This window comes from Cherax quadricarinatus, chromosome 25 (genome assembly GCF_038502225.1).
Source record: "Cherax quadricarinatus isolate ZL_2023a chromosome 25, ASM3850222v1, whole genome shotgun sequence".
Taxonomy (NCBI): Eukaryota; Metazoa; Arthropoda; class Malacostraca; order Decapoda; family Parastacidae; genus Cherax; species Cherax quadricarinatus.
The window spans coordinates 2,081,763-2,096,188 of NC_091316.1; the positions used below are offsets into that span (position 1 = coordinate 2,081,763).

At 40.4% G+C, this 14,426-nt stretch overlaps 1 protein-coding gene across 2 annotated transcripts in view; it reads right to left on the reverse strand.

Annotated features, from left to right (window-relative positions):
* The window catches only part of RhoGDI (rho GDP-dissociation inhibitor), a 30,205-nt gene that overhangs the window by 11,321 nt on the left and 4,458 nt on the right, over positions 1-14,426 (reverse strand). For both annotated transcript variants that reach the window (XM_053778640.2, XM_053778641.2), the window contains exon 3: positions 10,809-10,933. In XM_053778640.2, coding sequence (XP_053634615.2) covers positions 10,809-10,933 — 125 coding nt within the window. The remainder of the gene's footprint in view (positions 1-10,808; positions 10,934-14,426) is intronic.

Below are 14,426 nucleotides of genomic sequence, written 5' to 3' on the forward strand. Positions count from 1 at the left end.
GAATGACTTCAAGAGTGTATCAGTCTGTAGTGGAAGGAAGGCGGGGTAGGGGTCGGCCTAGGAAAGGTTGGAGAGAGGGGGTAAAGGAGGTTTTGTGTGCGAGGGGCTTGGACTTCCAGCAGGCATGCGTGAGCGTGTTTGATAGGAGTGAATGGAGACAAGTGGTTTTTAATACTTGACGTGCTGTTGGAGTGTGAGCAAAGTAACATTTATGAAGGGGTTCAGGGAAACCGGCAGGCCGGACTTGAGTCCTGGAGATGGGAAGTACAGTGCCTGCACTCTGAAGGAGGGGTGTTAATGTTGCAGTTTAAAAACTGTAGTGTAAAGCACCCTTCTGGCAAGACAGTGATGGAGTGAATGATGGTGAAAGTTTTTCTTTTTTGGGCCACCCTGCCTTGGTGGGAATCGGCCAGTGTGATAATAAATAAAATAAATTACAGAACCAAGAGACAAAAGAAGGAAGGAGGGAGTCCATTTGATATGGATTTTGCCCATTAGCAGAAGTTAGTCTAGTAGTCTCCAGAACCAATGAACAAAATCTGCTACTACTAGCATTTGGACGGGCCTCGAGTCCATGTCATGGACATATGTTTTCGTTGTTTCTGTTCATAAAGACAGGCTGGTGGTGTCAGTTTATTATTTGTATTCATCCATACACTCATTCGATTTTCAATGGATTTAGTATTTTTTGTAACTATTAATATATTATATGCAGTGATATTAACAACTGCATCTAAAGCATATGGTGGTGCCAAGAGGAAGTGTGTGAATCCAAGTGTTAATCAGAAACTTCAACTTATAAGAAAAACTGAGCTGACATCTCAGTCACTATACGAGGACAAACTTGCAGCACTTGCTCTTAAGTTTAGTGTAGATGCTAGTCATAAAGGTTCAACAGTTGATCCTAGAAAGCACATAAAAACGGACCAAGAGAAAAAGCTTAAAGAAGTGTATAAATACTATTTCAGAGTTCTACTGGTGTTAATATTCACTGAGTTGATCTTCACTCTCCTGCTAATAGTCTAGCAAAGCATATGGACATGGAATTTCAGGCAAGTGGTAAATGGTTTTGGCACTTATGTCATTGCCATGGCTTGAGTAAGGTAAAGATTTATGTTTTGGCTGGTATGTAGTATACACCTCAGACAAAATTGGGCAGTTCAGATTAATGTTAAATGATCTGATAGACTGTAAGAAGCTACTTCAATCTCAACTATATAATGCATATCAGACTGATTTCTTTTGTCTTCACTCCTTTCTAGCACATACCATCCAGCACAAAAGAACACCAGGCCTCAAGCTCAGCAAAAACTTTCTCGGTATTATGCTGTTAATGTTGATGGTTAGCACCATCTGAAACTGACAGTTACAAGCAAATGAGCGCAGCCACATGCTTTAAAAGACTGGATAATAGTTGCCAGTCATTATTACAAGGGTAAGAAAGGCTGGTTTGACAGGATGAATTTGGCAACATTTTTTTTTTTTTTTTTTTTTTTTTTACATATTTCCTCCCTGAAGTATGCAAGCATCAGCTCGAGGTCCTTAATCCTTTCACTGTCGAGACCCCTGCTCAAACTTGTCTTCAGTGTCGGAAATTTAAAAAAAAATAAAAATCTTTTGAAATTATAGAGAATCTTTTCCCAATGGTAATGACACCAAAAGTATGAAATTTGATGGAAGACTTGCAGAATTACGCTCTCGCGTAGTTAGCAGTCACGGCGATATTTACGCATTGGCGATTTTGCTCATCGAGTCCTATTTTCAGCCAATTCCATTGTTCCAGTCGATCAAACCACAGCTATTTCACTAGAACTCCATTTGTTCTATCGACTGAGTACAAGAAACTGTTATTTACTGATTTCAACTACCCAATAAAGTGATCAGAAATTGTTAATTTGGCCAATTTTGAAAGTACACAATTCAAGTAAGGCCAATTTCAAAATGGGGGTCAGAATAAACAATGCAGACATTCCTAGCACTAAAATAACATTTTCTCTGTTCATTAGTGACGTTTCCAGGTCCCTCTTATATTACGCTTGCTTTCTATTTTGAATTTTTTCACACACAAAATAGAAGATTTACCATTATTGAGACTACTGCATTATTGTAAAAATATAAATAATATCAGTGCATTTTTGAAAGGATATTATTAGACTCGCCAGCTGATGTGTATTGGAAGCATGGCGTGATTTGTTTACTCTTGAACATCGGCAAAACTCGAATATTTCCAATACTTTGAGCTCAATTTCAAGGTACTTTTAGTCCGAAAACCATTCAAAATCATCTCAATTTCTATAATACAGTGGACCCTCGACCAGCGATATTAATCCGTTCCTGAGACCTCACCGTTAATCGAAATAATCGTTAATCGAATTAATTTTCCCCATAAGAAATATTGGAAATCAAATTGATCCGTTCCTGACACCCCAAAGTATTGAAAAAAAAAAATTTTACCACATGAAATATTAATTTTAATACACACAAACTGAAGAAGACATGCACAATTACTACTATACTAAGAATAGAATACATGAAATACATGACACTTACCTTTATTGAAGATCTGGTGATGATTGATGGGATGGGAGGAGGGGAGAGTGTGGATCTTCTTAGTGTTTAGAAGGGGAATCCCCTTCCATTAGGACTTGAGGTAGCAACTCTTTTTCCGGGGTTACTTCCCTTGTTCTTTTAATGCCACTAGGACCAGCTTGAGAGTCACTGGACTTCTGTCGCACAACATATCTGTCCATAGAGGCCTGTACCTCCCGTTCCTTTATGACATTTCTAAAGTGTATCACAACATTGTCAGTGTACAGGTTGCCAACACGGCTTGCAGTAGTTGTGTCAGGGTGATTTTCATCCATAAAGGTTTGCACTTTAAGCCACATTGCACAGATTTCCTTAATCTTAGAAGTAGGCAACTTCTTTAATTTCTCTATCCCCTCCTCCGAAGCAGTTTCCTCAGGTCTGGCCTCATGCTGATGAAGATGATCTAGCAGCTCATCAGTGGTTAGTTCTTCATTGTCCTCCTCTACCAACTCTTCCACATCCTCCCCACTAACCTCCAACCCCAAGGACTTCCCCAGTGCCACAATGGATTCCTCAACTGGCATAGGATTCTCAGGGTTAGCCTCAAACCCTTCAAAATCCCTTTTGTCTACACATTCTGGCCACAGTTTTTTCCAAGCAGAGTTCAAGGTCCTCTTAGTCACTTCCTCCCAAGCCTTACCTATAATGTTTACACAACTGAGGATGGTAAAGTGATCTTTCCAAAACTCTCTTAGAGTCAGTTGAGTTTCTGAGGTCACTACAAAGCACCTTTCAAACATAGCTTTTGTGTACAGTTTCTTGAAGTTGGAAATGACCTGCTGGTCCATGGGCTGCAGGAGAGGAGTGGTATTAGGAGGCAAAAACTTCACCTTAATGAAGCTCATTTCCGCAGAAAGTCACTCTGCCACATCTGAAGGATGACCAGGAGCATTGTCTAATACCAGGAGGCACTTCAGGTCTAAATTCTTTTCAGTTAGGTAATTTTTCACAGTGGGGGCAAATGCATGGTGTAACCAGTCATAGAAAAAGTCCCTAGTGACCCATGCCTTACTGTTTGCCCTCCACAGCACACACAAATTAGCCTTGAGGACATTGTTTTTCCTGAACACTCTGGGAGTTTCAGAGTGATACACCAATAAAGGCTTCACTTTGCAATCACCACTAGCATTGGCACACATCAACAGAGTAAGCCTGTCTTTCATAGGCTTATGTCCTGGGAGTGCCTTTTCCTTCTGAGTAATGTAGGTCCTGCTTGGCATTTTCTTCCAAAACAGGCCTGTTTCTTCACAATTAAACATTTGTTCAGGTTTGAGTCCTTCACTGTCTATGTACTCCTTGAATTCATGCACATATTTTTCAGCTGCTTTGTGGTCCGGACTGGCAGCCTCACCATGCCTTATCACATTATGAATGCCACTACGCTTCTTAAATCTCTCAAACCAACCTTTGCTGGCCTTAAATTCACTCACATCACCACTAGTTGCTGGCATTTTTTAATTAAATTGTCATGCAACTTCCTAGCCTTTTCACATACGATCGCTTGAGAGATGCTATCTCCTGCTATCTGTTTTTTGTTTATCCACACCAATAAGAGTCTCTCAACATTTATCACTTGCGATCTCAGTTTCGAAAACATAGTTGCACCTTTGGCAAGAACAGCTTCCTTGATTGCCGTTTTCTTGCCCACAATAGTAGCGATGGTTGATTGGGGTTTACTATACAACCTGACCAGCTCGGAGACACGCACTCCACTCTCATACTTAGCAATGATCTCTTTCTTCATCTCCATAGTAATTCTCACCCTTTTTGCTGTAGGGTTGGCACTAGAAGCTTTCTTGGGGCCCATGGTGACTTATTTTGCAGGTGCAGTCACTACAAAGGCTGTGATAATATGAAATGTCCCAATTGTATGTTTGGAAGCGACCGCAGTGGGTGGCTGGTTTGTAATCACTGGCACCCATGGGACAAGTGAGGCGCGCTCAGGCCAAAGTGGACGCGTCTCGAACGAAACGAATAGCGTTGGTCGGGTTTTTTAGCGCTAGTCGAGGCAAAATGTTTGCGATAAAATGTATCGCTAGTCGGATTTATCGTTAATCGATGCCATCGTTGGTCGAGGGTCCACTGTATATCTTCCATTCTATCATTTGAGACCAAGAAAATGAGAATACGACCATAAATACCATACGAAAATACACCACAAAATCAGTGTTTTAAATAAAAAACAAGGTCGGAAGTTTTTTTCTCATTATGCACTGCGTGCTGCAGGATTTTTTTTATACTGTGCACACTGACCACTCAGACCCATTCTCTCGTATGTAGGTCTACCAGCTTTCTCCCACTAGATTTGAAGCCGCTAGAATTTTGGTGTAGTACTACGGCACCAACACTGGCTTGTAAGCCATAGTACTACGCCACCAACAGTAAAAGAGTTAAACTAAATTCCAAGGATATTAAGGCTCTTCTGTTGTCTGATAACATATCTAGTCATGTAGCATTAAAAAATTCAGCAGCAGTGATGGTAAAATTAGTCATGTTTCTACCCCCTAAAACAACATCTCTGATCCAACTTATGGATTAGGGGATTATTGCAGCCTGCAAGAGGCTGTACTAGTCTAGGTACTTAGATTAGTTACTGGTAGTGACTGAAGAGGAATTAGATTTGGAAAGCTTTATGGAGGCTTATGTACATTCGAGAACATCAAAATAGTATGAACAATAGTCTACCATCTTCAACCTTGTGTCATGGAATTGAAAAGGACATTATCTATTGATTGGATTTTTTTTTTATGTAACCTTGATACTGCATTCTACTGAGGAGGCTAGGCCAGAGAATTTCAGCATACTCTTCAGGAGAATGGAAGAAACAGTAGGTACAGAAGATATGATAACATGGTTAGAAGAAAATGACTTACTAGTTATCAGATATTGATTGATGCAGAAATTACAGACTAGTCTCTTGATATTGCCAGAGAACAGATAGAAAGAGGACGAGACATGTTACTAAACCTGTTGTACAAGATGCAATTGATGTTCATAAACATGTACACTGGCCTCTCGAGTAAAAGAGAAGTGCAAGCCCATTATCCAAAGTTACAAATGTATCACAATGGGAGCAACATCAGCATGGCAAACTAAAGAGGGTTACATGCCTTAACTTCTCAATCAACTATATGTCTCTAGTGGAGCTTTACACCTCCTATGACTCAGAATAGTAATTATACAAGTCATCTCTATTAATCATGGCACTTTACACATCTCTCCACCACAAAACTAAGTAAAATTTCTGCAGATACTCTATAGCACATGCTTGCAGTATTATACTTTTAATTTTTTATTTACAGTACAGAACTGTAAAGTTATATTATTCATTAGAGATAACATAGTATTTCTAAGGAATACAGGTACCATCCGACTTAAGAACATAAGAACATAAGAACGAAGGAACACTGCAGAAGGCCTACTGGCCCATGCGAGGCAGGTCCAAGTCTCCTACCGGCTTAAGCCAATGCACCCAACCTAGTCAGGTCAGGTCACATTGACTTAAGGGAGGAACACGGCAACCGACCTGGTAGCACAAGCTATCAGGTCTAACTCACACCCACCCACATCTACTCATGTATTTATCCAACCTATTTTTAAAGCTACACAACGTTCTGGCCTCTATAACGGTATTTGGGAGTTTGTTCCACTCATCCACAACTCTATTACCAAACCAGTACTTTCCTATATCCTTCCTGAATCTGAATTTTTCCAACTTAAAACCATTGCTGCGAGTCCTGTCTAGTCTAGATATTTTCAGCACACTATTTACATCCCCTTTATTTATTCCTGTCTTCCATTTATACACCTCAATCATATCCCCCCTAATTCTACGTCTTTCTAGAGAGTGCAGTTTCAGGGCCCTTAGTCTATCCTCATAGGGAAGGTTTCTGATACATGGGATCAACTTTGTCATCCTCCTTTGTACATTTTCCAGAGAATTTATATCCATTCTGTAATACGGTGACCAAAACTGTGCAGCATAATCTAAATGAGGCCTAACCAAGGATGTATAGAGTTGAAGAACAACCTGAGGACTCCTATTATTTATGCTTCTTGATATGAAGCCAAGGATTCTATTAGCTTTATTGCGAACACTTATGCACTGTTGTCTTGGTTTCAGATTACTGCTAACCAGAACTCCTAAATCTTTTTCGCAATCCGTAATATTAAGATCCACATTATTTAGTTTATATGTGGCATGGTTATTGTCCTGTCCAACATTTAGAACTTTGCATTTGTCTATATTAAACTGCATCTGCCACTTCTCCGACCACTGCATCAGTCTATTCAAATCTTCCTGGAGTGCTCGAATGTCCTCGTCAGAATGAATTCGACGGCCTATTTTGGTGTCATCGGCAAACTTGCCGATGTCGCTCTTTATGCCCTCATCTATGTCGTTTATGTAGATTGTGAACAGCAGGGGGCCCAACACTGACCCCTGTGGAACACCGCTCGTGACGCTTCCCCACTCTGATTTCTCCCCATTTATGCAAACTCTCTGCTGCCTATTTGTCAACCATGCCTCTATCCAGGAAAAAATTTCTCCTCCTATTCCATGTGCTTTAATTTTCCTCAATAGTCTCTGATGTGGGACCCTGTCAAAAGCCTTACTGAAGTCCATATACACAATATCATATTCATTACCATGATCTACCTCCTCAAATACCTTAGTGAAAAAAGTTAATAAATTCGTAAGGCAGGAACGCCCCTTTGTAAAACCATGCTGAGATTCGTTGATTAATTTATGCTTTTCAAGGTGGCTACGAACTGCCTCGGCAATTATTGATTCCATAAATTTTCCCACTATGGAGGTTAGGCTTATTGGTCTATAGTTCGAAGCTATGGACCTGTCACCTGTTTTGAAAATAGGTATCACATTTGCCATTTTCCACTTATCTGGCACCATGCCAGTTTGTAGTGATATGTTGAAAAGATTAGCCAAAGGTGTGCTAAGCTCCTCTTTACATTCCTTTAGAACCCTTGCATACAGTTCATCAGGGCCTGGGGATTTGTTAGGTTTTAATTTATCTATTTGCCTAAGGACCATGTCACTTGTGACCCTAATAGTGCACAGTTTATTATCGTCCTGTTCTACATAATTTATCATTACTGGAATATCGCTGGTATCCTCCTGTGTAAAAACTGAGAGGAAGTATGTGTTAAAAATTCTACACATTCCCTTATCACTGTCAGTGAGCTGACCCGAGGAACTTTTGAGTGGGCCTATCTTGTCCCTGATCTTGCTTCTGTATACCTGAAAGAATCCTTTTGGGTTAGTCTTCGATTCTCTTGCAACTTTAACCTCATAATCTCTTTTTGCTTTTCTAATTCCCTTTTTTATTTCTCTCTTTAACTGAATATATCGATTTCTCAATTGCCCCTCTCCTCTTTTGATTTGCCTATATATGCCTCTCTTTTGACCAATCAGATATTTTAATCTATTGTTCATCCATTTAGGATCATTTTTGTTTGATCTGATTTCCCTATTTGGAACATAATTTGACTGAGCAGCTAGAACTATGCCCTGGAAAGCATCATATCGGCAACCATCACCACCTACCTGACCCTTAGTCAGGTCATTCCAGTTCAGCCCACCTAAGTAATTTTTCAGTCCTATGAAATCAGCCAAGCGAAAGTTAGGGACGGAGACTTGATTGCCATTATTAGGGGAATTCCATGATATATTAAAACTGAGTGATTTGTGATCACTTTCCCCAAGCTCATCATTAACCTCAAGATTATTAATTAGTGTTTCCCTACTGGCAAGAACCAAGTCAAGGAGGTTATTTCCCCTAGTTGGCTCTGTCACAAACTGTTTTAAAAAACAATCCTGGATCGTATCAAGAAAGTCACCTGACTCTAAATTTCCTGTCAAATTGCTCCAGTCAATCTGTCTATAGTTGAAATCTCCCATTAGCACAACATTTTCGTATGTAGATGCCTTACGAATTTCGTCCCATAGAAGTTTACTGCACTCCCTATCAAGATTTGGGGCCCTGTAAATCACACCCAAAATTAGTTTTTCTCGGCCCTCGAGAAGCTGTAACCAAACAGATTCAGTGGCTGACGCTTCTAATTTAATATCTTGTCTAACACAACAATTTAAATTGTCTCTGACATACATCGCTACTCCACCACCTTTCCTGTTGACCCTGTCAGTGTGGAATAATTTATAGCCTTGTATGTGACATTCAGAGGGCATCTCTCTATCTTTCAGATTAAGCCAGGTCTCTGTTATAGCAATAATATCTATGTTTCCTGCACTTGCAATTAATCTTAGCTCATCTATCTTATTTCTTACACTCCTGCTATTAGTATAGTAAACCTTAAGGGAGCTAGTCCCTTGCTGCCCTCTGCTGTCCCCCTTTGTTTGCTGACCTGATCTATTGTCTTTATTTATAACTTCATGCTGAATGCCTTTTATACATTTACTGTTTCCAACCCAAGTGTTGCAACCTGCTTGTTTCCCACACACACCCATACCTCTATCTTCCTTCAGTTTAAAATCATAGGCATTTCACCAATGGCCTTCTCAATCGAGTCTGCAAGTGCTACCACCCCAGCCCCAGAGAGATGTACCCCATCCCTTGCATACATATCATGTTTGCCATAAAAGTTGTTCCAGTTGTCAATGAATGGGATTGCAACTTCCTTGCAGTATCTGTCTAGCCAGCAATTTACACCAATTGCCCTAGACAACCATTCATTTCCTACTCCCCTTCTAGGCAAGATGCTACATATGATTGGGATCCCTCCCTTAGACTTAATGAAATCTATAGCTGACCTGTACTTATCTAGCAGCTCTTCTCTCCTACCCTTCCCAATATCATTTCCACCAGCACTGAGACAGATAATGGGCTTGTTCCCATTACCTGACGTGATATTATCCAGCCTGTTGACAATGTCCCCAACACCAGCTCCAGGGAAGCACACTCTATCTCTCATCTTCTTATTCCTATTACAAAAAGCACGGTCAATATATCTTACCTGAGAGTCACCAACCACAAGAATGCGCTTGCCTCCATTAGCAGGGGCAGTAGTACCCTTACTTTCACTGGCCACTGAAGTACATTCATCCTGAAGAACAGAGAAGCGATTTCCTACCTTCAGATCTTCACTCTTAACTTTCCTTACTCTGATGCGCCTTCCATTACTGTGAACCACTCGCCACTTGTAGCAGGTGCTGGACTGCACCTCACTGCTGGTAGCCGTTGCTACCTCCCCAGCTACAGCCTCCTCACAGCGAGAGACAGACTGCACCTCACTGCTAGAAGCCTCATTCCCCACAACTCCAGCCACCTCACACTCTCTCCCAGACCCATTGAGGTGGACCTTCAGCCTCCTAATCTCCTCCTGGAGAAGCAAGACCTCCTCCTTCAACTCTCCAACCTCAATTTTTAAAACACTGCAGGAGCAAGCCATGCTTTGTAACCGTCCACACTAATCCCCAAAGCAGCTCAGGGTCTGTGACCTCACGTGACGACTGACCACTGAGTACTGACGACTGACCACTGAGTACTGAGTAACTTACGACTGAGTTCAGTTCCGACAAACCGGTCGTAAGTCGAAATGGACGCAAGTCAAACCTTACTACTGAATATCAACGTCACATTTTTGTAATGACTTTATTTTATTGTTTTATTTTGGTATTTCATTTTTTACTTTACTTTTTATGCTGTTAGTACTGTATTTTATACTGTAAGGTTTAGGATAAACACTGTGTACAACACAAACAGTTGTTCATTTCCCAGAAATTTGGCATAGAAAACAAGGTCGTAAGTCGAATGGTCGTATGTCGAGCAGGGCGTAAGTCGGATGGTAGGTGTAATTATTCCAATGTATCCGACAGTCTCTGGATCCAGTGAACCACATACATTGACTCCGGCGTTTATTCATGTTTTACCAGGAAAATTTTTTAAAATTTGGAATAAAATTTACACTCCCTTCCCCCCATTAGTCAGTTAAAACGAGGGTTCACTGCATTACATTTTAAAAGAAACCCAAATGCATAATGGTCTTACAGCACATAGAACTACAGTAAAAAAATAATTATGCCCTAAATCTTGTACAATATATTGCTTCTAAGTTACATAAAGACAAACATTTACTGAATAAATATTAAACTATCAGCTAAGATACAATAAAAACAAACGAATTTGCCTCTTGCACCATTAAATTCATTGAAAATGAATTAGCAAACTATTAAGTATTCAGACCTTTATAATGAAGACAGTCTCCTTAAGTTTCTCAAGATCCCCAGTAAGGTCCAACTCCATGTCAGGCTGACCTTCCGCTAACAGCACCAGCTTCCTGACCAATACACGGTTTTGGTTGTGTGGTTCTGAGAAAAAATGACAAGCTGTATACTGATTTTTTTTTATTACACCAAATGATAATCATAAATCCTGCTTAAAAGTAGATATCCATTTTTTATATACATTACTTTTATTAACATATTGGCTGTTTTCCATTGAAGCAGGGCAACCTAAAAATAGAAGAAACACTTTCACCATCATTCATTCCATCACTGTCTTGCCAGAAGTATGCCCACACTACAGTTAAAAAAAAAATTGCAACATATCAACATCCCTCCTTCAGAGCACAAGCCCTGTACTTCCAATCTCCAGGACTCAAGTCCGGCTAACTGGTTTCCCCTGAATCCCTAACTAAATGTTACTTTGCTCACACTCCAACAGCACGTTAAGTTATAAAAAACATTTCTCTTCACTCGTTCCTATATAACATGCTCATGCACGCTTGCTGAAAGTCCAAGCCCCTCGCACATAGAACCTCCTTTACGCCCTCCCTCCAACCTTTCATAGGCTGACCCCTCCCCAGACTTCCTCCCACTACAGATTTATATGCTCTCCAAGTCATTCTATTTTGTTCCATCTTCTCTTAATGTCTGAACTACCTCAACTCCTCTTCAGCCCTCTGGATAATACTTTTAGTAACCCCACACCTCCTAATCTCCAAACTATTTATTCTTTGCATTATATTCACACCGCACATACACGACATCTCCACTTCCTCCAGCCTTCTCCCTGTTACAACATTCACCACCCATGCTTCACACCCATATGAGTGTGTTGGTATAACTATACTCTCATATATTCCTCTCTTTGCTTCCACGGATAATGTTCTTTGTCTCCACAGACTCCTCAGTGCACCACTCACCTTTTTCTCCCACATCAATTCTATGATACACCTAATCTTTCATAGACACATCTGCTCACAAATCCACTCTCAGATATCTGAATACATTCACTTCCTCCATAAAACTCCCTCCAATTTGATATCCAATCTATCATTAAGTTTTATCCTCATCACCTTACTCTTCCCTAAGTTCACTTTTAATTTCTTTTTACATACCCTACCAAACTTGTCCAATGACCTCTGCAACTTTTCAGAATCTCCCAAAAGCAGTGTCATCAGCAAAAAGCAACTGTGACAACTCCCACTTTATGTTAGATTCTTTATCTTTTTATCCCACACCTCTTGCCAATACCCGACCATTCACTTCTCTTACAACCCCACAAATATATCAAACAACCATGGTAACATCACGCATCCTTGTCTAAGACCTACCTTTACTAGGAAATAATTTCCCCTCTCTCTTACATACTCTAACCTGAGCCTCACTATCTTCATTGAAATTCTTCACTGCTTTCAGTAATCTACCACCTATTCCATATAGTACAGGTACAACATTGATTTTCTGGACCTTTGGTTCCAAAGCCTTTCTGGATTACTAACTTTTCCGCCTTTAGAGAGCACAGTATTCCTTGGTCTTTGGGTTGGATAAGTGCCATGGGAATTTCAAGTTCCTGCTCGTGTATTTGCATTGTTCCGGACCATCAGTGTCGAGAAAATTGATGTTGCACCTGTATATGCAACGTCTGCCACATTGTGAATATTAAAATGGTATAAAATATTGACAATTGTTGCATAAGAACATAAGAAAGGAGGAACACTGCAGCAGGCCTGTTGGCCCATACTAGGCAGGTCCTTTACAATCCATCCCACTAAAAACATTTGCCCAACCCAATTTTCAATGCCACCCAAGAAATAAGCTCTGATAACTATCCACTCTCATATGCAACTCCCACTCAAATCCAACCCCTCTCACTCATAAGAACATGTGTGTCTTACCTGTGTGCATGTGTGTCTTACCTAACAATCTGCCACACTGCCCTCCTATGTACCCAATCATATGCTTTTTCCAAATCCAAAAATGCAACAAAAACCTCTTTACCCTTATCTAAATACTGGTCACCTATATGTTTCACAGTAAACACTTGGTTTACACATCCCCTATCTTTTCTAAAGCTTCTTGTTCATCTGCGATCCTGCTCTTCATCTGACTCTCAATTCTTTCAGTAATAACTACAGTATAGTGGACCCTCGGTTATCGGTCATAATTCGTTCCAGAAGGTCAGCTGAAAACCGAAATAATATTTCCCATAAGAATAAATGGAAATGCAATTAATCCGTTCCAGGGAAAAAAAAAAAAAAAAATATTACATACCTTTATTGAAGACTAATGCTGGCTTCTGGAAGATAGGGAGGAGGAAAGAGGGAGGGCTTTGTGTTTGGAAGGAATATCCCCCTCCATAAGGACTTCAAGTACCAAGTCCTTATCTGGGGTTACTTCCCTTCTTGGTCTTTTAACCCTTTCAGGGTCGAGAGGCCCTCTCCTAAACTTGTTCTTAGGGTCGATTTTTTTTTTTGGGGGGGGGGGGGGGACTTATGAAATGATAGAGAATCTTTTCCCGATCATAATGACACCAAAAGTATGAAATTTGATGGAAAACTTACGGAATTATGCTCTTGCGAAGTTAGCAGTCTCGCCGATGTTTACGCATCGACGATTCCGCCCACTTTGAGCCCTATTTTTGGCCAATTCCTGTGTACTAATCGATAAAAATCATTTATTTTGCTATAACTCCATTTCTTCTATTGAATGAGTACAAGAAACCACCCATTTACCAATTTCAACTATCCAATAAAGTGGTTAGAAATTGGAAATTTTGCCAATTTCACACAAATTTCAGAAGATGCCAATTTCCAAATAGGGTCCAGAATAAACAAGAAAGACATTCCTGGCACTAAAATAACAAGTTCTCTGTTCATTAGTCACATCCCCAGGCCCCTCTTATATTTCTTTGGCTTTCCACTTTGAATTTTTATTCTTACAGCTCTTCAGTGGTTAGCTCTTCCCTGCTGTCGTCCACCAGCTCTTCCACATCCTGGCCACTCACATCTAATCCCATGAACTTCCCCAAAGACAAAACAGATTCCACAATATGCGTAGGGTCATCTCGCCTTCTTTATCAAAGGGCTGGCATTCGGAACTTTCTTTGGCCATATGCTGGCCTATTTAACAGTCGCATTCAATAAACAAGCACAAAAAACAATGGATGAATGCGTGGGGTGATGCTCACTCAATGAGAAACAAAGGCAGACTGATGCTTTGTGTGGGCGTTTGAGTGGCCAAGTCACATGGACGTGTTTGATACGGACCATTTTCAACTCTACGAAAACCGAGCAGATGTATGAAAACTGGGACAAAATTTCAACGAAAAGTCATCGAAAACTGAATCCTACAAAAACTGGGGCATACGAAAACCGAGGTTCCACTGTACATGCTACACACACATGTAGACATTATATACATACACGTATACATTTTACACACACACATGCACATTAGAATGGAGAGAGGGTCTTGGAGTAAGTGCTTTAAACATTGGGTAACTAAAAATATGGTTAGACAAGTATGACTGAGCAGGGTTGGATTTGACAAGGATCTGTCCAGCATGGGTCAGTAGGCC